General features: G+C 42.0%; 1 protein-coding gene across 2 annotated transcripts in view; it reads left to right on the forward strand.

Annotated features, from left to right (window-relative positions):
* CDC42 (cell division cycle 42) overlaps positions 1-27,002 on the forward strand; it is an 80,471-nt gene extending 53,469 nt beyond the window's left edge. The window contains exon 6 of one of the 2 annotated variants that reach the window (XM_064281439.1): positions 2,290-2,477. In XM_064281439.1, the coding sequence (XP_064137509.1) occupies positions 2,290-2,379 (90 nt within the window). In that variant the 3' untranslated portion in view covers positions 2,380-2,477. Of the gene's footprint in view, positions 1-2,289; positions 2,478-3,776 lie in introns of those variants that run through there. The other variant, XM_064281438.1, reaches the window with a different exon arrangement.
* Positions 27,003-27,520: the final 518 nt, after the last annotated feature.

Raw genomic sequence — 27,520 nt, forward strand, 5'->3', positions numbered from 1 at the left:
ACACTATTGGAGTCTTGATTATATATACACTAAGGTAGATGACATATGTGATTACTTATTATATATGCATTAGGTGTTTAGTATATAGAGCCTAATGCATAATTTAAGAACTTCTAATTTTTTACTTGGTTGGTTATTTCAAGATAAAACTTTCTATGTTTACCTGGATATTTCATAGGATAAATTCAGAGCCTAATACCAGGTAATTTAAACGCGTTCTCCCAAGCCCAGTTTTTCTTGGCAGCTTAACGCCATTATAAAGCAGATATTTTAAAAGTTCAGAAGAATTTACGTTCTTGCACACAAAGCACTGATTAAGCTTTAAAAAAAAATTTCTGGTGCTTCTCTCTGGTGTTTTGATGCTATCCTCAGGAGAATATGGTGATGTGTGTTGGGAGGAATGGATGGGGAGCAGCGTGTCACCACTGAATGAGCTCTTTCTGTATCTACTGCATACCCCAGTTCTCTAAATAAGGGATGCCTTTAGGGAAATGGAGACAGGTAGGCCATGTGGACCCAAGTAAAAGTCACTGTTGAAGCTTATGTTAGATAATGGATACTTCCGTAGAAGATTTTTACGATGTGAACAGGTTTATATATGTATAGTAAGTCGTTTTGCCAAGAATATTCAAAAGATCACCTTTAGCAGGTATGTTTTTCTTAGATCAGATTTTGAAGTTTGGAGACGGCAGAAGAAGAGATAGGAAATGGGGTCTATGGTTGTGTTTGAGGGATAGAACTTTGAGGATTTGATTCCGTTTGTTGACTCCTCTAAAACTAAACTCTATAAAACAGATAATAGGTAAAGCAAAGATTAGTTTTATTCTATAGGGTATTTATTGATCTTTGTCCAGAATAAGCAAGAAACAATTTGCTTCTTTTTAAGGGATATACAGTAAAATGATTTCCCTTTGTACTCTCCCTCCTTTTTATATTTGACCATCAATCAGAGTTTGTTCCTAGATGTGTAGAAAGCATTTCAGAGGAACTTCAGAACTCTTGTTTAGCTTTTCTACTTTGTAAGTGATATAGAAGGATTTTTTGACCTGTTTTTTTAAAAAAAGTACTTGTTGATATTTCTCATTTATCTTGTATCTAATGGAATGTGTGGGTACCAGTCCCCTGGGATGCTGAGGTGGGAATAGTTCGGTGTGTGTGTGGGGGGGGTGGGGGTGGGTGTTTGACTTGGGGTGGCCTGGGGCTGGTGTTTGACTTGGGGTGGCCTGGGGCTGGTACTTGTTACTGGATCTGTGTTATGGGACTTCTGGAAAATTTTTACTTGGGATGAAACTGACCTAAAGAACATGTGAAACTCTTTGGGTGGTAAACCTGTGGCTTCAGATTTAGGTGAGTTTAGGTGAGTCTATAGACCTGGGCCCAAAGTACCACTACTGCTGAGTCACACTGTCACGGTGGAGTTTCTGGCTGTGGTGTAAGTGTATTTCTGCATCTTAACCCCCGTAGACCTGAGAATAGTCTTTGTTTTCACTCCATGCTTTATGCTCTGATACCCATGCGGACATCTTAAAGCATTGGACTGCTTGCTAAAAGTCATTCTAGGACCCCATTCTTTGTTTTCCTGTGACTTGGGTGGTGGTTACTTGCTCAAATAACATTACTGAATAACTGAAGTGTGTGCTGTTTCTAGAGTCTGGTCTTTAAATGCCTTCCATTTGATACTGTTGAATAATTAACACTTTCTAAACGTCTAAAACTTTTTGTTCTAAGAAACCACTTTACTCTGAAATCCTGATATAATCCCATCCTGATATGTCATTGAACCTAGAAACATGTAGCATGCCTGTTAGTCTGCTGTCTGTGTCCTTCAGTTATTCAGGGGCTGAATTCACATAAGCTTGAAATTATAATAAATTTATTTCCAAAATGTATATGCTATTGTTATTAGTAGAGATACTGAGGAATTCCGCAAAGCTTAATTTTCCAATTACTTCATTTAACCAAATATATATCTTATGTTTACATATTTTTTTCTCGGCATTATTGTAATTAAAATGCTGTAATGTTAGATTTCAGTGTGCTGTTATTATTTCAGAGGTCAGTGTACTGCATTTTCATAAAAATTGTTTTCTTGCTCAATTAACCTTTTTTGAGGTAGGGAGTTTCTCCTAGTAATAGATTTAAGATCTAAAAAAGCTTTCTGGAATTTATTCTTGACATAGATTGCTTCTGTGAATTCAGCTCATTTGATCCGGACTGCTATGTGTATCTGCTAGTCTTTCTAATCCTCTAACCTGGCTGCTATTCTCTCTCCTCCCCTCTGTCTTGTAGAGAGGTCTGAAGAATGTGTTTGATGAGGCTATCCTAGCTGCCCTCGAGCCTCCGGAAACTCAACCCAAAAGGAAGTGCTGTATATTCTAAACTGTTTTCTCCTTCCCCTCTTTGCTGCTGCTTCCTGTCCCACTACTGTAGAAAGATCGTTTAAAAACAAAGGAATAAAACTATCCTGTTTGAAAGCCTCTGCGTCTTTTTACTCACTACCTTAGAGCACCTCTGTATTAGTTTTTGGTCAAGAATGCAATATCTTATAGAATATTTTTTGTGATCAGTAGTCAAATTGGACTTGTTTTACTTTCTGCTGCTTGAGTTGCCTGATGCTCAGAGCTTTTTGGTTTGGATTACTGTTGCAAAAGGGAACTTGGTCTGGCATTAAGAATGTCCTCTTGGAGAAAATAAGAAGAGTTTTAAATACTTCTAGATCTTAGTTCTAGATGGAGAAAATGACACAAACATCATTTTACTCTTATGATCGATTGTTAATTGTAATTGCATGACAAATCTTCATGGAAAAAAGGTGACCTGCTAGTAGAGCTGTAATGGGGAAGGGAAGATTCTTTTTCGGTTTTCCTTCATGCAGTGAAACTTTGTGTTGCTGTTGCTTTGGCTGTCTGTGCTGTGGCGGAGTGTCAGTCTGGGGTGGGAAGATACTGATGTATATGCTACTGCTTTATGGGATCGTTTGTTACATTATCTTTTAAGAATAGCATCCGTTTTAACAGTTGACTGAAGGTTTGTTAATGTTGAGATGTAAAGCTGCCACCTTTATATTTTCCTGCTTCTGATTTTATTGTTGTGAGGGAAACATACAATTGTGGTTACCTTAAAATTTTGAAATTAAAAAAAATACAGTTGTTTGTATAAATGCCTGATGAAGCCTTCTTCCTGTTGCACTGACTGGCTCTAGTTTTACATTTGTACCAGGTTCCCACATTTTTGCTTCCTTAAATCTCCGTGGCTCTGTCTGATTGGTGGGATAAAGGGAGTTCAAAGTGAATATCTTTGACACAGCCGCCATAATTGCTCTTTCCATCTTTGCCTGCGCCTTCCATATAATAAAGTTGCTACTCTCGTGCTGGTCCTCTCAGTCCTGTTCCACATCCAGCTGGTTCATTTGAATGCAGAGCTGCTTCACTTCTTTTTATGTAAAATGTTTCAGCAGCACATTACAAAATTTATATTGAATGAGCAAATGACACATGTGCTTGTTTGCTTCTTGTGACATACATTGGTCTGCAGAAAGCTTTCTCAAAGGACCACTGTCTCGCTCATGAATATCCGCTCCTCTGCTCCTGAATTGCTGGATCCTTCCAGTGCCCTGCCTGGACAAAACTTGGTGAAGTGAGATTACAGTGTTGAGATTCAGGGTTGTTTTTAATGTTTCATTCTTTGCCGTCTCTTGAGGATTTGAATGTTTTTTATTTGATCTTCGACTTCACTGAAAATCAGACTGCCCATTTTTTCTTTCTACCCCTTTTCAGAAAGGCCTAAAGAATGTATTTGACGAAGCAATATTGGCTGCCCTGGAGCCTCCAGAACCGAAGAAGAGCCGCAGGTGTGTGCTGCTATGAACATCTCTCCAGAGCCCTTTCTGCACAGCTGGTGTCGGCATCATACTAAAAGCAATGTTTAAATCAAACTAAAGATTAAAAATTAAAATTCGTTTTTGCAATAATGACAAATGCCCTGCACCTACCCACATGCACTCGTGTGAGACAAGGCCCATAGGTATGGCCCCCTTCCCCTCCCAGTACTAGTTAATTTTGAGTAATTGTGTATTGTCAGAAAAGTGATCAGTACTAGTTTTTGTTTTGTTGTTTCCAAAAAAAAAAAAAAAAAAAATTTTTTTAAAAAAAAATTTTTTTTTTTTTTGGTTTAAAAGCAAGGCATGCTTGTTCATGACTCTGTTAACAGAAACTAATTCAAATTGTTGAAGCTGCTCCCTGGTTCCACTCTGGAGAGTAATCTGGGACATCTTAGTATTTTTTTGTTTTCCTTTTTTGGGGGGGGTATGTGGGGAATTCGTTTTATTTAGTCTTGTTTTTTAATTCGTTAACCAGTGAATAGCCCTTGAGGGGAGGAGGACGGATTGATTCCACATTCCACTTCCTAGATGTAGTTTAGAAAGCATGTTCCCCACCTGGTGCTCTTAGGAAGGAGTATGGTAAATGCCTCATTTAATAGCATACTCCTTTTTGAAAGTTGCCTTTCTCTCCACCCTTGAGTAGGTCCAGTATTTGATGAAGCTCATGAAAGTGGGTGGAACCTGTCTTGCCCCTCCTCTTTTCTAGGATGCACTATATTTGTGACTGTGACTTTCAAGGAAATTTGTTTGCCATTTGCTGATTTTTTTGGAAGTTAATTTCTAACTTCTTTTACTGATAAATGAAGAAAAGTATTGCACCTTTTGAAATACACCAAATGAATTGAGTTTATCATTAAAAAGAATTTTTTTTCCCTGTCAGTCATTGTCTAATATGCTTAGCTTAGATATGCAGCTTAATAGTGTATGATGTGGTGTTCCTAGAACACAGCCGAAGACCTGGTGTATAGAGGAAACATGAGGGGTGGTGCTAGCAGACAGATGTCTATGGAATGATTCACATCCTCTTTCAAGTGATGAGGATGGAGGCCTGCTTCAGTAAGAAGCTAGGGGTGGGGGTGGGGGTGGGGAGAACATTTAACAACATGGGGACCAGTCAGGGGAATCCCCTTATTTCTGTTTTACGTATGAGGAACCCTAGAGCAGCCAGTTGAGGCTCTCTAGTTTAATAAAAATCACAGAAAGGGTCTTATGAAGACTCTTCATAAGTGTTAATACGGATTTTATTGGCTTATTTTGGTTGCAGTTTCCAATTTTTTTTTTAAATGTTTAGGTAATCTTTTTCATCTTCCCAAAATCCTAATTCTTGTAGATTCATCAGTGTTGGACAGTGCTTTCTCATGTCTCAATTCTTTGTATATGCATTCTTTTCAGATGTATTAAACAAACAAAAAAATCCTTTACAAGCCAGCCTGAGGGTTGTTATTTTCCCTCCGCCTCCTTTCAGGTATATAGGAGTGGGAACTTAACTCTTAACATCAATTTCTAACAGATTTGGGCATAAAATTTTCAAGCTCTAATATTTTTATTTATTTTGTTTCTTTTCTGGCATTCAGTTTGTTTTCCGGACAGTACATTCAGGTTTGTGCTTTCTCCCCCAAGTTTGGCAGGCAGCCCAGAAACTCCTTTCCTTAATACCACATGAGTTCATAATAGTTCTTAATGAAGAAATGTTCAGGAAGCTTACTGCCCATGTTGTTGCAAGAAATAGTAATATACCTCTAATCCATAGATAAGTTGGCATGTTTTCTGCAAAAACTTTACCCCAAGCTTTCTGTATCAGTGGTTCTCAGAGTTGGCTGCATACTGGAGTGCAGCCTGTGTAATGGAAATCTTAAAAGCTTTTCAGGTATTTCAAAAGTGCAGCCAATTTTGAGAACCACTACTCTTAGGTTGTTACCTCAAACTATATCTGTCAGGTTCCAGCTTCTGCTGTGGATCTGAACACCAGACACATTTTCTTAAAGTGGCAGGAATGATTCACTTACCTTAAGAGCAACACACTGATCTGGGACTCTGAGAAACTCAGGACTGTGATTGCAGGCAGGATGATACAGTGCAGCCACATTTTCCTCTACGTGGAGCCATGTTTGTCTTGGTTTCATACTGTCTGCTAGAATCAAAGTGGGTTGGAACGGCGTTAGGAAGAGGCAAGTCTAAGCATTGCCTGTTTTAACCGTGTGTCTTATTATTCCTTGTTGACCACACTGGGGAGAGATACCTGGCTCATGCTGTGAGGCCCTGGGCAGCAGAGACTATATATCCCTAGTTACTAACACAGTGACATATAGGACCTTAAGATATATTTGAATACACACTGGTCGTTTTTCCACGCATGAGTGACCAATTGAATGCTTATATCCTCATTTTCTATGTCACTTTCTTCTAGGAGAAAGTTTACTGTTTTCTCTTTTCCCCTTCTGAAATAATTTCTCCTCAAGCTAATCCTTGTGCAGAGTTCCTAAATGCTCTTAAAAAATCTTGTTCTCTTAATAAAAAATTTCAAAAATTGCAGGAAGTGCCTAGTAATCAAATTTAACCTATTTTATGTACTACTCAAAGTTTGCATTTCTTAGAAGCAGTTTCCTAAAGTAGATGCATGAGATTGACTACATCAGCAGATAAAACAGATGGGAAGTTTTAGCATAGTTCAGTGTTTTGCAACCTTTTTTTCATTTTCTCTCCCCTCACCCTGATCGCCACTCCTTTCTCCCACCACGAAGTTAAATTTAAGGAATAACGTTTTGTGGAGTGGGGTTAAACTTGGGGACTGGGAAGGGGCACAAATGATTATAATATCTAAGATTTTTTCACTCTCCAAGAACCAGTGTTTGCTACATTGGAAGCAGTATTAAACCTGTTAATACTGCATGAAGAGGAGCCCTAGTAGCACAGTGGTTAAGCTCTTGGATGGTAACTGAGAGGTCAGCGGTTTGAAACCTCCAGCTGCTCCATGGGAGAAAAACGTGGCATTCTGTTTCCATAAAGATTTACAGCCTTGGAACCTCTATGAGGCGGTTCTCCTCTGTTTTAAAGGGTCATTATGAGTTGGAGTCGACTTGACAGCAACAGGTTTTTCATACTGCCTGGGTTTAGCTGTTCTCACTTCAAAGTCATGTTTGTAATTCCTGATAGCCATCCTGGTTCTTTTGGGTGGGGCTGAATAACTAAACTGGCAGGACTTTGGGTAAGTGATGAGCAGCGCAAATCCTCTTACTATCCAATTTAAGAGTATCTGCCTGTGCATACGAAATTTTGGTGCCATCTTGAAGTTGTTTTCAGAATTTCAAAACAGTATATTTTTATCCTTATGTTATGGACATTTTTCTGCACATGGGCTTAAGTAGAAAGATATGCAATAAGAGATTTTAGAAACTTGCCAATCGGTGTAATTCAGGGCAGGTTTGACAGAATAACTTTTTGTATTTAATATTAAAGCCTACAGAGCTTGCTTCTAGTCAGTATTGGCCTTTAATGGCTGTGTTTTGCATCATAGAATTTCTTAGTTGAAGAGTATGTACTGACAATCCAGTTGTTACACATGCCCAGTTGTGTACAGTTTGCCCCTGATGTATCTAATGCTGACTTTTCCATAATCCCTTTTGGATAGGACATTTAAATGACTTTATTAGTCTCATTACTTCATGATGCGTACTGGGTGCCTGAGACAGTATTGGTCAGGGAAGGTAAAGAGCCAGTGTACGTTCTAAAAGGTGAGGAGAAGTCTTGAATATCTGAGAAGATGGCAAGTTTTTTTGATTTAGGAGGCAAGAAATAACTTGTAAAAAGTATTTTTCCATGAGTATTTATATGTGGTATATCAAAAGATTCAGTTCTCTTCCTTCTTACTGAAGAGTACCATTTAGTTGAAGCTAAGTCATCTTTAGTCTAAAGTGGGTAGATCATAGACAAGTTGTTTACATTTTGTGGAGACTGACTTCTCAAGTGCTTCTCTGATTCTTGAAGTTGTTCGCAAAAGCAGACGTTCATTGTGAGATTTAATGCATATAGCAATATACAACATGTCCCCCGTTTTCCTTCTTCCTTATGGGATTCTAATTGTCAGAATATGATCCAAGTCTGAACTTGGCTTTTATCTAATTCATCTAATTTTCTATATATTCAGAATTCTGTGTTTTCATAGTTCACCTGTATCTGGTAACTGGAAGCACAAAGAAAGAACCTCATTCTTTTCAGCATTTGAAGCAAAATTGCCAGTCACCAATAGTTACCTGCTAATTAACTTTTTCAAGCCCCCAATAGGGACACTTTTTTTTATTATTATTATTCCTTTCCTACACGTTCTGTGGGATAGGATCATTGCTCTGGGAATACACTTTTTACTTTATACATGTTTAGGTGTATACTCATGTCTTTGAAACATGGTGTGTGATTCTAGCCATAGTTTTCAGAAGAGGTCAAGATTTGCTCCCAACCAGCATACTGCTAGCTGTGTATTGGTGTGAATTCTACTTTTATCATACTTCTGGTTAATGCAGCTGTTGCCTGTATTTGGGGAGAGAAGGATTGTAGGTACTAGACAGTGTCCTCCCTCTGAAGAGATGGAGTTCTATGGACAGTGGCAAGTAAGCACCAAGAACTGAAAGGGGAATAAAATCGAATGTTTAGAGAGTATGGGAGGACGCATTAAAAAATGTGTAGAATGTCAAGTTTGATGAGTATAAGCTGAGGAAAGATAAGGGCGTTAGGAAAACTGTAAGTGTGTAAAATGTAAAGTTTGATGAGTGTAAGAGGAGGAAAGATAAGGTGGTAAGGAAAAGTTGGGGAGCACTGAGGATATAGGCAGAGGACTCTCAGCCATTTTGTGAGGAAATAATCTGCTGTACAGAATCCGTCATGGGAATTCTGGAAAGCCCAAAATTGGTAGTGCTGATTACTTGGTGATATTACAAGTACTACTTTTGCCTGTAGTTGCCCAGTCATTCTAAACCAAAACGAAACCCATTGCCATCTGTTTGATTCCGACTCATAGCAACCCTACAGGACAGAGTAGAATACTTGCCTTTGGTCCTGAAAAGCTGTCATTAAATTTAATAGTGTCTTAGTAATTGTTACATTCTTAGAATGGATAAAATAATGTATTTTCTTCATTATTAAGTTTGGACTATTTTTTTTCTCCTTCCATTTTGAGGTTATTAATAGCTGTTTGGGTGTTGAGTACTAAGAAACTTGATATACAGGGCCCTCCCTGCTCAAGGATTGGAACTTAGTCCCTGCTGGGTACTGCTAACAAATGTTGGAGAATTGTTATATAACAGTGTGAGGAAGGTACAGCATTTCACCAGGAAGTAGCAACTCCGTTATCTTTCAGGGCTTCATAGTTATGGTATCTCTGAACAAGGGAAGTGGCTTTGTTATATGTGCTGCTGGAGTGAGCACGAGGGAGGTGGCTTTAAATCTCACACCTATTTTAGCTCTTCCTGTTTGTGTGCTGCTTGGAAACTCAGTGGGGCAGTTCTACTGTGTCCTATAGGGTCGCTATGAGTTGGAATCGACTGGATGGGAACGGGTTATGAGGAGCCCTGGTGGCACAGTGGTTAAGCTCTTGGCTGCTAACTGAAAGGTCAGTGGTACGAACTAACCAGCTGTTTCCTCGAGAGAAAAGATGTGGCAGGCAGCTTCTGTTAAGATTACAGCCTTAAAAGCCTATGGGGTAGTTCTGCTCTGTCCTGTAAGGTTGTTAGGAGTTGGAATCAATTTGATGGCAATAGGTTTGGGTTTTTTGTTGTGTTTTTTTCTCTGTGTGAGCCTTACCATGTGTTCAGCCAGCTTCAAAGAATGGTGATTTAACTACATAGAAAAACAGAAAACCTCACTGTGTTATTTTCTTTCCAGGGCTTCTTTAATACCTTAAGTTTATGTGCTGCTTTTAGGTTTTTTTCTCAAGTGCTTCCGACCTTATTTTTTTTTTTTTAAATAAACCTTGTATTAGCTATTGCTGCAATAATGTTGCATTTTAAACCACTGGCCCTCAGTAGCTTTCTATAGTAAACATTTATTTTCCTGACTCATGGGTCTTTTGGGCTTGTCTCTAGGCTTCAGGTTGAGCTCAGGTTGACTCCTTGTTTCTCAATTCAGGAGCCCGGCTCTAGAGGCCAGTGGTTACCCGAGAGTGAACTTCTCATGGTGAGCCTGGTGAAGTGCAGGGGTGCCAGGTCAGGCAGTTTAAACACGCCTTTTATATTCCATCGATCAGAGCATGCCATATGGCCAGGCCCAAAGGTAGTACCATTCATTCAGGGCCATTCATTCATTTGTTCATGGGTACATTTATTTAACAGATTTCATTCTAGCTAATTATTTTAACACTTAATAAGGTACTGAAGATAGGGCAGAGAATAAAATAGATGTAATCTCCTGACTTTTAGTTGGGATTTTCTTTCCCTTACAGTTTTGATAGCTGCGTATTCTTGAATAACCATGTCGTCTCATTCTTCTATGAATTGCTCTCAAGAGAGTAAATGTGTGCACAAGCCTGTGACACACATTCATTTGTCACTGTTTATCGGGCATCTGTTTTGACCTGGGCACTGGAAAGATCAGAGAATGACAATCTCAGGCAATTGGAGATGTAAGCAGGCTAAGGTAAGGGCTTCCATGTAACCATCCCATATGGTATTCAGTCCACTGTGTTGTGTGTGTGTGTGTACTGCTGTGCTATGGGTTAGCTGGAACCCCTGCTGGGTACCTGGGCCAGTGGTAGCTGATGTTGAGCCTTGGTGCAAATTAGAAAAGGCTATTTCAAAGACGCTTTACTCATGTGTTACAATACACTTTTTTTTTTTTTAAAAAGAGTACAAGAATTCTGGTTACCCTTTGCTAGAATTGTCTTAGTAATTATACAAATCACTTTGATTGTGAGTGTTGCCTTAGATGTAGTGCTCTGATATAGCATGTTGGAGTGACTGTTGTTCCCTGTTCTTGTGGGGTTTAGAATGGGCTAAGAAGGAGAACTGGGTGAAGAAGCGGTTTTGTAGTCCATTCATTTTGCTGGCAAGCTAAAGGTGAGGAAGTTCATATGATTTACCTACCATTGCACAGTTACATAGTTGCAGAACTGGCCTTAAAATCCATGTTCCTGGCTTCTCTTTTTATTGTGTTTACAAATGCCGTTCTCACTAGGATTAGGCCCAGGTTGCGCCCTCTCAAAGCTAAGGGCTGTCTTCCTGCACTAGTTAGTTTCTCCCAGGATCTATCTTTCTCATCTTGCTGCCCTTAGGTAATTTGGGCATTAGAGCTAGTTTGTGACAGAACTCTTAAACTTTTGTGAAATCAGAGACTTGTCTATTTGAGGCACAGCCAGTGAGTCATTAAAGTCTTCTGTTAGAAAACTGTAAAATATGTTTAAACTGTAGAGTGAGTAAGTAGGAGATTTAAAAGCACTTTGCGGATTAGCGGGCTCAAGATGGGAGAAGAACCCTGAATTTAATGAAATGCTGTAGGGGTATAGGTGATTTACCAAAAAGCATGTGCTTTTTCCCAAAAGTAAGCAGACTTGGGGTTCATTGTTGTATTCTTCTCTGTGGTAGGAGTGACATTTCCAAGTCTAAGGTAAGTGTGTCATTTTCTTCGCCCTATGAAAGTAGAATCCAGGGTCACGGTGAGCTCTGATGGCACTGAGGCATCCCACAGAGCAGTGTTTTTCTCAGCGTGAACTGTAGACCACCTGCCACAGTCACTGAGATTCCTGGGCCCCACCGAACTCACGGAACCTCAGGGAGTCGAGGAGCCTTTATTTTAAGCAAGCATCCATTTACTGTGATGAAGTTTAGAACCCACTGCTGAGAATTTTACTTGCAGTGCTGCTCCTAACTTAGCATGCCGTTTGGCAGTTACTTCCACTGTCCTGGACTGAATGTAAAATAATTGTGAATTTAGCTATTTTCGAGGTCACAAATGCGAGTCAGGTACCTGGTTCATCAGTTACCTAGGCATTTAAAAAAATTCCCCTGAAATTCTCAAGATATAGTATGGAGTGAGACCTAGAAATCTAGTTTTTAAAAGCTCCTCAGATATAACTTTGATTAGCCATATTTGGGGACCAGTATACACCTCAGTCGATCTTATCTCTGGCTATGTGTCACCGAGGGAGCGTATTTTTTAAAATTGAAGAAATACTTGGGGCCATTTTAATCAATCTGTAGAGGTGGGATCAGGGCATCACTTAAAATTATTCTGTAAATGTTTTGGGGGGACATCTTTAAAGTTCAGCAGAATATTTTAAAGTGCTACCAGGTTTGAGAACCATAGCACTAGATGATTTTGTAAGGTTTCATTTAAGTCTGACATGAATTTTAGAGTAATTCCTGGATTATAGGTCTTTACAGCTTTATCTGTTCTTTGAGGAATAAGGTTTTCTAACTTGTGGTCCCAGATCACCATTCAGCCTTGATAAAAAAGTTTTCCAAAGTTCATAGTCAGGTAATCTTATTGGTGAACTGGCACTGAGGTCGTTTGGGCAGATTCTTAAGAAATTACTTAGGCAGCAGTTTGAGAGAGGACAGGTATTTGAGTTGCAGAGATCAGTTGAAGGTTTTCTAAGTCAAAGTCAGAACGTAGAAGAAGGCTGCATTTCCCGGATAACTTCAAGAAATTGTTCCAGGCAAGTTTCACTGGAGATGGATATCCTTTTTACTCCTCTGCAGTATTCTGAAACACCTGCAGAGAGTATACAAGATCAAATTCCAAATAATGTAAGGTAGTGCTAGAAGTTAATACGAAATTGAAGCTATTCCAACAGGCTAAAAATTGAACTTGATCACGTCTCTTGCTAACTTAGACACATGGTCTACTTTGTTCTGTTGTGGACCCCCTCCTACTCCCATTTTTCTGATTTGCCAGACCTTTAGGCCGGTGTGTGGTTTTACTTCTCCATCTCCTGTAAGTGGATATATAGTTCTAATTGGATTGCTTTTTTAAGCCGGAGTGATTAAACAGCTGCGATTCCTTTGTGTATTGGCCTGGTACTGATGAATTAGTTCAGGACTTTGAACTGGCTCGAACTGGTTCATTCATGGCTTAGGAAGTGAAGCCAAATAGACCTGAATTTTTACAGTTTGGGTGCTTCAGAATGATAAGGAACAGGAAAAATTATGGGTCGAAGCCCTGGAATGGGAGACTCAGAAGAGGCCTAGTGAGCCCTTTCTCCTGATGCGGGAAATGGGATTATTGGCAGAGCTGTGGAGAGTGACACATATTCAAAGCTGTGTGGTGGGCTGCCTTCTTTTTTTTTAAATTGTACTTTAGATGAAGGTTTACAGAACGAACTAGCTTCTCATTAAACAATTAGTACACATATTGTTTTTTTGGTTACCAGCCTCACGACATGTCAGCACTCTCCTTTCTTGGTCTTGGGTTCCCTATTACCAGCTTTCCTGTTCCCTCCTGCCTTCTAGTCCTTGCCTCTGGGTTGGTGTGCCCCTTTAGTCTTGTTTTGTTTTATGGGCCTGTCTAATCTTTGGCTGAAGGGTGAACCTCAGGAGTGACTTCTGAGGGCCCTACTCTTGGGGGGTGTCTCTGTCAGGCCAGTAAGTCTGGTCTTTTTTTGTGAGTTAGAATTTTTTCTACATTTTTCTCCAGCTCTGTTTGGGACCATCTGTTGTGATCCCTGTCAGAGCAGTCAGTCAGTGGTGGTAGCCGTGAACCACTGTCTTTTGAGTGGTGCACTGCTGTTTCCGACTGCTCAAAGTCCAGCGGACAGGAGATTTGGTTGCTCTATAACACGTATGCTGCTCTTGTTTTCGAAGATGGAGATTAGGTTTCTAGCAGAGCTTTGACCCACAATCGTTCTGGTTCACTCAGATTTAAAAAATTCGGGTCTGTTCTGGTTTTGCTTTCTCAGCTGTGACTGAACTGGGAAGAACTGGTTCGAAACCCTAAATTACTTGCTGTATCTTTGTGGTTTAGCTGTAAATTGATGCAAAGTCACTTGACCAGTTTTCACAGAGGCAGGAATTGGAGAAGGGCACTTGGGTGGATTTACAAATTTTTAGTGCTTTTTGAGCCACAAAATTTGAACTGTAAAAAGTTCTCTTAACTCCCTGGCTGTTGGGGTGTGGCCTTATGAAGGTGGAGAAGTTTGTGCCAGTACCACACTATCTATTTCTTGCTTCTTTTAAACCATTGAGCTGCTTCTAACTCCTGCCAGTCTTTGCTCCCTCTCCCAAAAAACTAGCCCATGAGCTTCTTGGATGGTCAAGATTAGCTCCACCTAGTGGTGAATTTAAGTTAAAATTGGAGGTTGCATCCGGGGTGCGCTTTACCAAATAACTGGATACCACTTCCTTATGGGGTCTTGATGGATGGCAAAAGGGTGGGGAGAAGGTGGTGAGAGAGAAGGGAATAGAGGCTGAGCCAATACTTTGGTGGGTAATTATTTAGGAGAGGTGGTTAGTCACCCGGAGACTTAATAGTCCATCAAAATTTTAAATCCAAGGTAGTATCTCCTGTAGGGTATTAACTGCCGAAAGCCTTGACTCTGCCCTTACTAGATGTGTGATCTTGGATAAGCCTATGAATGTCCCTGTGCTCCATTTGCTTCATCTGTAAATTAGGAATAATGATAGATTTCAGGGGTGTGTGTGAGGATTGAATGAGATCATATAGGTGTAAGTTTTTTGTAAACACATAAATGCCATGCAAATATTAGCAGTTACCAGATTTACATTGCAATGGGAAGAATTTAGGTTATATACGAAGTAGTATTTACTGATACCATTGTGACATGTTACTGGACCTATGTGAGAGATTTTGTGTTTCAGTAATTACAGGAGTACAGATTCAGTATTTATGACACTAGGATTTAGAGTTCAAGGTGGTTTAGGAATTCCTTTAAGAAGAACCTAAGACCCAGAGAAGAGGTTTCACCCAAACTCTTTAATTTCACAGAAGGACTTCATGTACATAGTACATTGTTTCTTAGGAACTCTAGATGCTCTACCTCCTAAATTGATTTTGTCTTTTTAGGATCCTGGGAGTCAGGGAAACAAGAAACCCCTGAAGATCAGGTCCACTGGGCAGTTTCCTCTGTGTCCCAGAACTATCAGGACTGTTTTCCTTAGATTGAGGCTGTCATCAGGATCCTTTTGGTCCAAGCCAGTTTAATGAACAACAAGGGATAAGATATGTTCAGAAGACATCACAATATTAGGAACTCTAAATCTCCCAAATGCTTTGTCTTGTGTAAGGTCAACTTAATAGATGTTTTTTTTTTTTTTTTAGCACTGAGATGCCTGCCGCAAGGCCCTGTGTTAGCAAAATGGTTGACTGTAGTTCTAGAAAGAATGAAATTAAGGGGTAGGGGTAGCTGAATACATCAGGATGAAGAGAAATCACATTTAGTTGTTTCTCTATATTGAAGTGGAATGAGGGGAAGGAAATCATGAAAGGCTTCTTGAAAAAGGCGACATTTAGTTGTACCTTGAAGGATGGGTCTGATTTGGACATGCAGAGATACGTAGGTGTTCCAGTGGACAAGTATGGACATTCTGGGTAGAAGGAATGTGAACAAACATGGCAGAGTCCTGACATGTTTGGGGAGTAGCCAGGAGCCCTGCTTAGCCACAGTGTAGGATAGGTCTAGTAGGAAGAAAGCTAGCTTTCAAGACCCCGATTAACAAGTGAGTGAGCTAAAGAGGGATCACTGATCACATTCAGGGACAGCTCTGCTCTAGGTGCTGAGGATCATAAAAGGAACGGAACATACTCTTTGCTGAAATTATAGCTACATTTATTGAACACTTACTGTGTGCTTTGGACTGTGCTAAGTACACAGTATTATCACATTTAATCCTCAAACAGCTCTGTGAAGATACAAGTATCTTCATTTTATTAACAAGGACTTGGAGTCTCTGAGACTGCATAATTGCTCAATAGCTTTCTTTAGTTGGCATTTGAACTCAGGTCTGACTCTGGAACCTGTGTGCTTAACCATTATGCAGCTTCTTGTAGAGTTAAAATGGGCGTGACTAATTACAAAGCTGAGCACTGTAGCTTCAGTGACATGTAATGCCCAGGGCAAGCATAGCAGTATAAAGCTTCATCTGTAAAGGTAGGTTAATCGGGGAGGAGCTTTTTGGGAAGGTAATTTAGTGTCATTTGTAACATGAGAGAATGACACCCTTTTCCTTTGAGAGGATGTACTGTGCCTCTTGAGGTACCTTTGCCCATTGTGTTATTTGGTCTTTTTTTTTTTTTAACATTTGAGTGTTTATTTTGTACCGACAGTCTTCTAAACCCTTAAGTGTGAATAAACCATTTAGTTCTCACTGCAAATTTCCATTTTTAGATGTGAAGACTCAGGCAGGCATGAATAAGTTAAATAACTTGTCCTAGGCTTTAGAACTAGCAGATGACGGAACTGGGATCTGAATTTGGATCTCTTGCCCCTAGAGTCTGTGCTCTTAGCTGTAATTTTTCATTAGAGCAGCCCTGTGAATTAGACAGAACAGGGGTCATTTCGTGAGAAAGCCAGACCTTAGTGAATACCCAAGGTCAAGAGGATGATGGGGGGATGCTGGCTCTGGAACTGAACTCCCTTTCTCTTTACCACCCCACCGAATGGCAGCTAGCACAGCACCATTGTTTCCCATGTATCCAATAGGGGCGGTCAGGAGAAAGGTAAGAAAACTTCATAAGCTTGATCGAAACACAGGGAGGTCATTGGGGCTCTGGAGCTACATCTTCTCGCCAAATATCAAGGGTCTTCCTACTGTTTTGAGTTAGGTAGTAAACTCATAAACTTCAAATCATGTTTGCATTAATGATTTCACTTGACCTTTAGTACAACCCTATATCGGAGACAGGATACCAAACCAAACCAAATCCAGTGCCGTCGAGTCGATTCTGACTCATACCAACCCTATAGGACAGAGTTGAACTGCCCCATAGAGTTTCCAAGGAGCGCCTGGCGGATTCGAACTGTTGACCCTTTGGTTAGCAGCCATAGAACTTAACCACTACGCCACCCGGGTTTCCAGGAGGCAGGATAGGTGGTTTCATTTGTCAGATGGGAAAACTGAAGTAATGAACTTGGCATTGTGGTGGTGTAGAAAGTGCATGCAAAGGCTTTGGGTCTGAGTTGTGGCTCTGCCACTAACTTGATCTCCGACCTTAGGCAAGTAACTTAAACCTTCTGGGCCTTGCATTCTCCTGTATAAAATGGAAATACCTTGTTTCTTTGCCCTGAGAGTTGTGATGGTTAAATGAAATGCCATGTGTAAAGAACTTGGCTCAGTACTTGGCAAGTAGTAGGTCCTCAGCAGGAAATGGATAGTGGCTATCATCACCATTGTCATCATTATGTCAAACTACAACCAGAAAACCTGTTGGCTTCTGGGTCCTTAGATTGCTATATGAGTGAGGGGCCCTCAGCCCCATTGCAGGAATAGGAAAGGGCTTTAAGGGAGCTTGAGAGTCTATCATACTCCCTTATGTCTTATTTCTAAGAACTCTGTGATAGGGCTGGAAATTTGCCTGGAGCTCCGATCTACCATGAACCCTCAGTGTCAGTTTCTTGGCCCTTCTTTGGAAGGCTTTATAAGATTTGCACTGGTTTAATGGAGAGAATTTAGGTTTGATTTGAAGCTCTTGTTTCCTAAAGAACTGCAGCTTTTTCTTCTTGTAGAGTTAGAGATGTTAGGCAGTCAGGAACAGGCACCTGTGAATTCTTCACTTACCTCAGGCAACAATGACTTGTTTAGAGGATGTGGGGTATGTGGTTACCTCATCTGTTACTACAAAACTTCCCTGTCATGGATGCCAGTTTGGTCTAAGACCAGTCTTTTGTTAGCCCCCAAGGGACTTTGTACCCTGGTAAAGCTAGTATGGCTAACCAAGTCCTGTTTTTCCTGTTAGCTTGCATTGTGGTGATTGGTCTTACCTCTTCGTTTCTCCTGCAGTAGTAATATCACTACTGGGAAATGCTCTGGATTGGAAGTTGGAAACCTAGGTTCTAGTTGGGACACCAGAATTTCCTTGATCAAGTTCCTGTAACTCTCTGTGCCTTTGTTTGCCCATGTGTTCACAAAATGGTTTTTTTGGTGTGTGTGTGTGTGTGTATGTCTTTAGCTGTACACCTCCTTTTTTCCAAAGAAAAATCTTAAGTAGAGCCCCATTATATAAACAGAAAAGGTATTATATGAAACAGCTGCTATAGTTGAAGCAAGCCCAGGGGTTTCACTCCCTCCCACTGCTTTGCCCCAAACATAAATACAAACTTTCTGCACCCTTATGGGGCTTCTGAGGCTCTGCCAAGAGATTTGACCATCGTACGATCCTGACGTAGGATTATTTCTGCAGCCTCTCCTATAGCTATAAGAGTTTTTGTTAGCTAGCTATTGACAGGTAGTTAATAAAAACCCTATAAAACCTGTATACTTAAATATAAAAACAACCAGGTACTGTTGAGTTGATTCTGACTCCTGGTGACCCCATGTGTGTCAGAGTAGAGCTGTAGGATTCTCAGTGGCTGGTTTTTCAGAAGACGGTCACCAGGCCTTTCTTCTAAGGTGCCCCTGGGTGGACTTGAGCTGCCAAGTGCATTAACCATTTGTACCACTCAGGGACTAGATACACAAGTACAGGTAGCCCCCAACTTGCGATGTATTTGAGTAACGAACCCCACTTATGACTGTTTTTTTTCCTCCTTTCTTTTCTTGGGTACATCTTATCATCAGTCATAAGTACTGCATCTAATGTTGCAGTGCATAATTGGCTGATGTTGTCATGCCAGCCCCCTAAAATAAAGATCAAATTTATGAAGATATTGGTAATAAAGGGCAATAATGAAAACTTTAAAAAAGAAAAAAAGATACTTAGAACTGACTCGTGATGGAGTCGTTGGAACAGGACCCTGTCATAAGTTGGGGACTACCTGTAGACTGTTGAGTATTTAGGAAGATTTTTGTGATTATTACCTATTTTCTTTGATGAGTTTAGATTTTCATTGGTATATTTGAGAGGCCCTGATATTTGGTTCAATCTCTTGTGTTTTGTATATTTGTAGTGTTCCATAAAGACTGACTTGGTTTTTGCTTGTAAGATAAATACGGTTTCTTAACAGTGGCAGACACCGTATCTCCTTATCTGATGGATCACCCTTCTGGGAGTGCCAGTAGGATCCAAGCATAAATATAACTAACTCAGTGGTGAGACTAAATCCCTTTACAGGGACCGCTTTTCTTAGAAGTATTCTGGCATTCTCCATTACAGCTTATATAAAAAAGCACGTTTACTATAGTTACTTGTGTTTTAGAAATCCTTCTAGTGCTAGTTCTATATAGAACTTTTTAATTTTAAAGAGAAATAATATTGAATAGTAGGAAAAGCACATGCAACTTCGGACTAAAAAAAAACCAAAGCCATTGCCATCGAATCGATTTTGACCTAATGTTGAATCTGACTTTGTCAGTAACTGGCTGTGTTTGGGGAGCTTTGGTGGTACAGTGGTTAAGCGCTTGCCTGCTGTATGAAAAGTTGGTGGTTTAAATCCACCAACCACGCTGAAGGAGAAAGATGTGGCAGTGTGCTTCTGTAAAGATGACAGCCTTGGAAACCCTGCGGGGCAGTTCTACTCTGTTCTTTAGGGTTGCTATGAGTCAGAATTGACTTGATGACAATGGGTTTGGTTCGGTTTGTTTTTACATATCTGTAAAATTGTGCCAGTAATACCTTCCAACATTTTGCAGAATTGTCATGAAGATTTAGGGATAATGTGTTGTTCCTTCTTCCCTCCCACAGTGAACACTCAGGCAGACAGATACGTAAAATGTGTGACATGTCAGAGATTGTGCTAAGTACCAACATAAAGTAGGGGACTCCGTAGTCTCGTCAGGTCTAATTCCTTAGACTTAGGAATCTTTAAAAAGAAGGAAGTCCTTGAAATTCTCAAAAGGGAAAAAATTGCTTCTCAAAATCTAGGTTATGTATGACATAGAATTGCAAGCATTTTAAAGAGCTTGAAGAAGACTTTTAGATTGTTATGTTTATTTCCCCTCTGGTTTTTAGTTGTTTTGAGGATGTATTTTACTATTAGGACTATTTAGGACCCTCCTAGGGGTTTTTGGAAACACTGGTAGCGAAGTGGTTTAGAGCTACGGCTGCTAATGAAAAGACTGGCAGTTTGAATCCACTAGGTGCCCCTTGGAACCCTATGGGGCAGTTCCACTCTGTCCTGTAGGGTTGCTATGAGTCGGAATTGACTCGACAACAACAGGTCTGGGTTTTGGTTTTGGGGGGGGTTTTAAAAACTGGGGTGACAAATCCTTTCCTGATCCTGGAGAAAGAGGAAAGAGCCCACAGTTGGAGGGAGGGCCTGACACCAGTGATAAAAAAAAAAAAAATAGAGCTGAATATTTAGCAAAGTTGGCAGATCTGACCCTTACAACATATTTCTGCTTTGTGGTTTGAAGAGTCTTTTCTGCCTCATTTTAAGTGCGTTTTTTTTTTTTTTTTTTTAATAAAAGAGGCCACAGGTTTTATAGGAGGGTCTTGTACACCTAGAAGAGATCTAAGATTATCTTCAGAACTTCATTTTACACTTGGAGGGGGGAACGTGCTTGCGCAAGGTGTCCCATACACACAGTTCTTGGGCAGAGCCCATCTTTATCTTAGGATGCATAGTCCAGAACTGTGTCCCTGTTACACAACAGAGGGTACTCACTTTCTTCAAGATTGGGTGAATAATTCTTGGCCAGTGCTGGTGGAGAGTAGCAAAACTTAGTATTTAATAAGTTACAGAAAAATAAGGAATCTGCAGACATGGAAGAGTTTTTTTCCAGAGGTCCTGGATCATGAGGCTCTATACCTGCTTGGAAGACTGATAGGGAAAGTACAGTGAGATGGAACTGTCAGATAGTACTTTTCAGAGAATGGAATTCTTGAGCTAGGGCTCAAAAGAAAGGTTGTGTTCCTGATGTCTTGTATAGTAAGCCTAGCTTGTTATACAGGAAATTTACATTTACAGTAGCTAAGTAACTTGCCTGAGGTGAGGCTTCTAAATAGTGAAACCAAGATTCAAATCCATCTACTCCCAAAGCCAGTGTATCTCCCACAGTGCATGCTGCCTCCCAGAGGACGAATGGATATACTCGGAAGGGTTGAGCTCAGGCTGGATTCAGGCTCATGGAGGATGTCTGTAAAAAGAGGAAGGACCAGAGCAGGAGGTGGGATGCATTTGTTCTGTTTTTCTTTCTTGGAGCCAGTGGGTATGCAGAAGTCTAAAGTATAGGTTGTTTAACGTAGAGAGAGGGGGCATCCACCTCTTGTAGGCAGAGAAGCTGCTCTGCGCTTGGAAGGAGGGCATGTAGGAAAGTTATTCAGGTGGCATTGATGGGACTGGTCTTAATACCAGTTTGAGTTAGTTTAGGCCAAGTTTAGGCCAAGTTGTTGATGCTGGTAATGACAATGATAGATGACTCAGTCAACTAAAAAGACAGCTGGAATAGCCTTTAGAGCTTATTTAGATCAGTCCTCTTTTTTTGTTTTTGGTGACAGCCTTGTTGATATAATTCACATACCACACAATTCATCTATTTAAAGTGTACGGTTCAGTGGTTTTTATTATATTCAGAGTTGTGCAGCCATCACCGCAGTCAATTTTAGAACATTTTCATCACCTCAAAAAGAAACCTAGTACGATTTCTAACCTCCTATTTACCTAGCCCTAAGCAGCCAATAATCAGCTTTCCGTGTCTATAAACCAAAAACCAAACCCACTGCCCTCGAGTTGTTTCCAACTCATAGGGATCCTGTAGGACAGAGTAGAATTGCTCCATAGGGTTTCCAAGGCTGTAAATCTTCCCGGAAGCAGGCGGCCACATCTTTCTCCCACAGAGTGGCTGGTGGGCTCGAACCACTGACCTTTTGATTAGCAGCTGAGCGCTTTAATCACTGTACCATCAGGGCTCCTCTATGTTTATAGATTTGCCTATTCTGGGTATTTTATATAAGTGGAATCGTATAGTATGTGGTCTTTCCTGGCTTGTTCCACATAGCATAGTGTTTGCTGCAGCATGTATCAGTACCTTGTTCTTTTTTATGTGTGAATAATATTCCATCGTATGGATATGCCACATTTTGTTTATTTAGGTACAGTTGCTAGACATTTGAGTTGTTTACACCTTTTGGCTGTTATGAATAATGCTGCTGTGAACATCGTGTACACTTTTTTTGTGGCTTCTCACTTCAGATGGTGAAATTGAGCAGGGTGATTTGCCCAGTTCACAGTGCTATTTCCAAGGTATCCTGGGGCTGGAGGAAGCTCTGGTGCAATATACTTGACCAGGATAGTAACTAACCATTTAAATTATTTTTAGTTTTGGAAACTTCTCTTCCTTCAGAGATGATACAGTGGCATAAGGGTAGACTTTGGTATCACATTTTCTACTGACCTTTTCTCCGTTTTACCCTGGACAAGTGACTTCTGTAAGCCTAGGTTTTCCTGTTTGGAAAATAGGATTAATTCTCACCTTGCAGTGTTATGAAGATTAGCAGTAATTTAGGTAGAGCACCCAGCATAACGTGGGAATGTCTCTAAGTGGTAGTAGTATTTAGGAAAATACTGAAGGGGCTGAGAAAAATGGCTAGGAGATGGGCCTGTAGTGACCCAGAGCAGCCACTAGATGGCAGAGAAGCAGCAAGAAAAGCCTGGCGGTTGTGCACCAGGCACTTAGAAAAGTTCTTGAGTTTCTGCCTTTCTCATTGTCCCTGGGAAGAGAGCGAAGACTTCTAAATTGCTAGGGAAAGAGCTTACTGCCCACAGTGTCTCCTCACCTGTACCTGCAGCCTGCAGTTCAATTCTGAAAACCATTACTACCTTCCCAAGCCAGTGATCTTGCTTCACATTTCTCAAATAATTGGTGCCGGTTCCCTAGACCCCAGTCTGCTTGATTCTCATGGAACTGTATACCTCTCAGCTAGCCTTCAGGAAGGCATCAGTCTTCATCCTTCTCCCCCTGCCCCCGTGTGTTTTTCTTTTAATTACATCATAAACTAAGCCTTGGTGCAGACTCTGGGGGAGCTTACAGACCAAGACAGCTCCTTTGCTATGTATACACATGACACATGCTGCCCCTGCAAGCAGCAGCATCAAAGTTGGGCTGTCAAGGAGTAGTGAGTGCCCATGTGTGGGATCAGATTTGAGGGGAATTGGCTTATTTCAGGGCTGTAGAGAAAGTTTGCATTGGTTGGAATGTGTGCAAGCAGAGAGCCCCCTTTAAGGGTGCCCTTGGGGATCGCTGTCCCTGGGTGGTACAGATGGTTAAGTACTCAGCTGTGAACTGAAAGGTTCGTGATTGGGGTCTACCGAGAGGCACCTTGGAAGAAAGGTCTGGTGATCTACTTCTGAAAAATCAGCCATCAAAAGCCCTATGGAGCACGGTCCTACTCTGACACGCGTGGAGCTGCCATGAATTTATAATCTACTCCATGGCAGCTGGTTTGATTTTGCTTTTAATTGGGATTGTTAGGCCAGATGACTTCCATATTCTCTTGCAATGCTGAGCCTAGCGGGCCAGGATGGGTATGTAAGGAGAATGTTTAGCTTTCCCCATGGCCATTCAGAAAGATTTCCCACAGCTTGGTCTCTCCCAGCCACTTTTTGCTCCCAAGTAGGGCAGTTTTGTCTCTCACAGAGCTGAGGCTCTCCATTTTGCAAAGGCCCATGAGTAAAGGATGGAAAAAGCAGGTGTGCTAGGGCCGATAGGTGAGATTTTGGGGCTGGGAGGAGCCTTGAAAGATCATGTGGTCTGTATCCTTGCCTTTGGGCAGATGAATGTCTGAATTAGAGGGTACCTAAGCCTCTGTTCCTGAGGTCCCTCAGCCAGGCAGGCCTGAAGCTGAAGCAGATAGAAGTGAATGGACCCCGGGCGTTCCTGTGCCTGAGCACTTCAGCACGTCATTCCTTCAGTTCATTGGTAGCCAGTTGGTTCTGGTCTCACAGTGTCTAATCATCTTACGTCTCTCATCTTTTCTTAATGTGAGTGGGAGCCTCTCCTGGTATCCAGCATGGTGTTGAGCACACAGTGAGTTCAAATGTTTGAAGAGAAGAAAGGCAAGGAGAAGAGGGGGAGTCAGGAATGTAAAAGAAACCAACAGGGAAAAAAGCATGCACAGGCCATAATACCATCTATTTATAAAGCTGCTGATACTAATGCTTTCGTGCTCATCCTCCTAAAAGCCTGTGAGAAAACTGGATTAGAGTTGAGCTCCTACAAGGTTTTGCAGATTGAACCGGAGTCTTGGTTCTGAGTCCAGTACTCCTTCTCCTCGAGCACTTAACTTGTGTGTGGGAAATTCGCTCATCCATCCAGTGGGTTCCGTGGTTGAGAAGGCTGGGACTGGCCGCCTGCCAGTTCACAAATTGGGCAAGGCTCATCCTCAGCACCTCTCACGTCCCTCTTCTGCCCCCACGAAGCCACATACCCTTGGGACAGGCCTTCGCCATCACTTGGTCAGGTTGAGGTAAATGACTCATGAGAGACCAGGCTGGTAACTGCTGCTATGGCTTCCAGATTAAGGAGTCTAGGTTTTACTTTCTTCATGAATTTTCCCCTTCAGATATTAAAGGGAAACCAGTTCCACCCTTTTGGGGCTGAGAAACCAGAAGTTGGGGAAGAAGGAAAACACACAGAAAGGCAGTTTTGGAGTTAGAGCAGCAGAAAGGCTTTGGAGTGAAAACATCTAGGTTTCTAGCCTCCTGTCCCATCTGTTAGCTGAGACTTTGAACAGGTACATTAACCTCTCTGAGCTTCAGTTTCTTCATCCCTAGAATTAAACAATTGTTGGGCTGATAAGAATTAGAGATGTGTGCACAGAGAATGGTGTTATCTCCTGTGTGCTGCCACGGGTTGAACCCCTGATTGCCTTCTGCTTTAGTGAACTGATAGCAGGCATCCTGGACCCAGGCCTGCTTCTTGGGAAGTTCACCCCAGGGGCTCTAGGATCTGATGCATTTGTACTTTCCCAGTAGAAGAGGAGGTTGTCTTTGAACTTCTTGCTGGCTGCTGAGCCCTGGGACAAAGAGGAGACAAGCCCCAGGGCTGAGACAATCGTGTCTTTATTATCTCAGATGTCTCGGGCCTGTCCCCCGCCTGGAGATATATGGCTGGGAAGGCTAGCTCCGTGGCCTCGGCGCGATTCCAGCTCCTAGGAATGTCTGGCTGTTTTATAGCAAACAGGATCACGCACAACAGCCCAGCATCCAGCATCTCCACCCCAGAGAGCTTATTCTCTCCGCCAGCTTGTAAAACAGTGGGACCTACAGCAGTGTGACACAGGCCTCATGGCTTTTCGGGCCCCAGCATCCTGGCACAAGGCAGCAATCCTAGGCAATGGCACATCCGCCCAGGGCTCTGGGCACAGGGCCGTGGCATTGCCATACCCAAGGGCCTCTTTTTACACCGGCTCAGTTCTCTTAAACATGGGCTGCCCTGATTCTAGACTGTTTCTCCCTTTTGACCCTTTGGGAAGCAGCTGCAGAGAGCCACTGAGAAGGCTTGTTTACAGATGCACTTGGCACAGAATGGAGAGACCAGCAGCGATGAGTCCTTGAGTTCCAACCTCCAGCTGCTCCCAGGTGCTGGGGAGCCTTCCACTCTGGGCTTCGAAGAAATGAGTCCACACTGTTGTCTTTGGCTAAGGCTTCAGGAACTTGGAGATGAGGAGACCAGCAGACAATGGGTCAGATGGCTGTCCAGGGCATCATTTATAACAAAGCCATGTGGGCTGGCCCTCCAGGGAGGCCTTGCACAAGGACCAGGGGTCATGAACCCAAGCTGAGACTCTTCTCTGGGGCCCTGAAAGAGGAATTGGTTCCTGATATCCAGGGTCCAGTAGTGGGTGGAAATGGTTTAATCCTTCCCCGATTCCTTTATCTTGGAGGGGGAGCCCGGAGTTACAGCCATAGAGCTGTGGCATTTTAGAGCTTTAAGAGGATTAGCGCCCACTTCCGGGCCACCTTTCATCTGGAAGTCAGTCCACCTTGTACCTAGCTAGTGCTCAGTAGATGGTTGGGTTGGATTGCTTCTAGTGCCTCACATCTTTTGGCATTTATTCAATGCTTCCTGCCCTCTAGCCCCATAAAATAGAAGATTCAGATCCCACCCTCAAGGGGCTCACAGTCCAGAAGGAATATGAACATGTGAACAGTAATGTGGCACCAGGACTGGGTGGCATGTACCTGAAAGAAGCACCAGCCCTTTTTTTTTTTAACCCCCTGCCCAACTTAAGTGTGGAGAGTCTGCCCTGAAACATCTCCTGGCTCAGTGATTCTCAGGACGGGGGCTGGGAGGTGGAGGCAGGTACATTCTCGGATGTTAACAACAGCAGTAGTAACAGCTAAGGACTGAGCGCCACTGTGTAATAGGCAATGTGCTAAGTGCTTTGTCTTCACAATAGCTGTGTGAGGTAGGTGCTGTTTTTATTCTGATTTTATAACTGGTTAAATGACTTGCCCAAGGTACACAGCTGGTGGAGGTGGGGTTATTTGACTCCAGAGCTTTTAACCACTAGACACCACTTGAGGGGAAGTATCAGAATAGCCAGTAGGCAAGAGGTGTGTATAATTTGAAAATACTTACTTTGAAGTCACCGTAGCTTTGATTGTTTTTAGTCACAGGATTTACTTTGAAATGTCAGAATTAACAGAAGGCAGGGGTTTTGTCTCAAAGTCAGGGGCGTGGGTTAGAGATTGAGAAGCTCTTTCTCGCTAATGAACTTATACCTCTGCTGAGTAAGCTGTACTGAGCTCTGACCCTTGAGGGTGTATTGGAGGGGATTAACCTGCCTTTCCCTCACTGTACTGGGTCTCCCCAGCAAACTGAAGCTGCTGTGTGGTTGAAAATGGCAGCTGGCAGCTGGGGTACCAGGCATCATATACCGCATTGAATGTGCCCAGGTTTCTGAGAGGAGAGGACTGGGGCGTGTGTGTGGAGTGCTGCTGTCAAACATCTGGCCAGGTGGGAAGGTGAGAATGGGTGTTCCCGAGCAGAAGTGAAGGGAATGGGAAGGAGAACTGTTAACCTACCTGCATACACTTCAACGACAGCAGCAAAAAAAAAAAAAACAAAAAAAAACAAACTTGTTGCGGACGAGTCAATTCCGACTCATAGAGACCCTATAGGAAAGAGCAGAACTGCCTCCTAAGGTTTCTAAGGAGTGGCTAGTGAATTCGAACTGCTGATCTTTTGGTTAGCAGGCAAGCTCTTAACCACTGTGCCACCAGGGCTTCATGTTACGGTTCAGTTCTCTCAGCAGCCCTTTGAAGGGGTATAGATGGGGAAACTGAGACAGGGCTTAGCTTATCTGAGGTCACCCAGCTAGGGAGGGGCCTAGAAGGGGTTCAAACCCAGATGTGCGTGCCTTAAGCTGTCAGACTTTATCACATCATGACTGATCTTTTGAAGAGCAAGTCTAAACCTCCCCTCCTCATCCCCTTCTGATTTGAGTGATTGAGCTGCCCCTCTCTCAGCCTCCGTCTTCCCAGACTGAAGCGGTCTGAATTCATAGCAGCAGCCCTGCATCCTCTTGGTCACCTCTCTGGATCCACTCTGGCTCCATGAAGAATCAGAGGGGCAGCAACTTACCCTGTCCTGCCTGTGATAA

The sequence above is a fragment of the Loxodonta africana genome, chromosome 3 (assembly GCF_030014295.1).
Source record: "Loxodonta africana isolate mLoxAfr1 chromosome 3, mLoxAfr1.hap2, whole genome shotgun sequence".
Taxonomy (NCBI): Eukaryota; Metazoa; Chordata; class Mammalia; order Proboscidea; family Elephantidae; genus Loxodonta; species Loxodonta africana.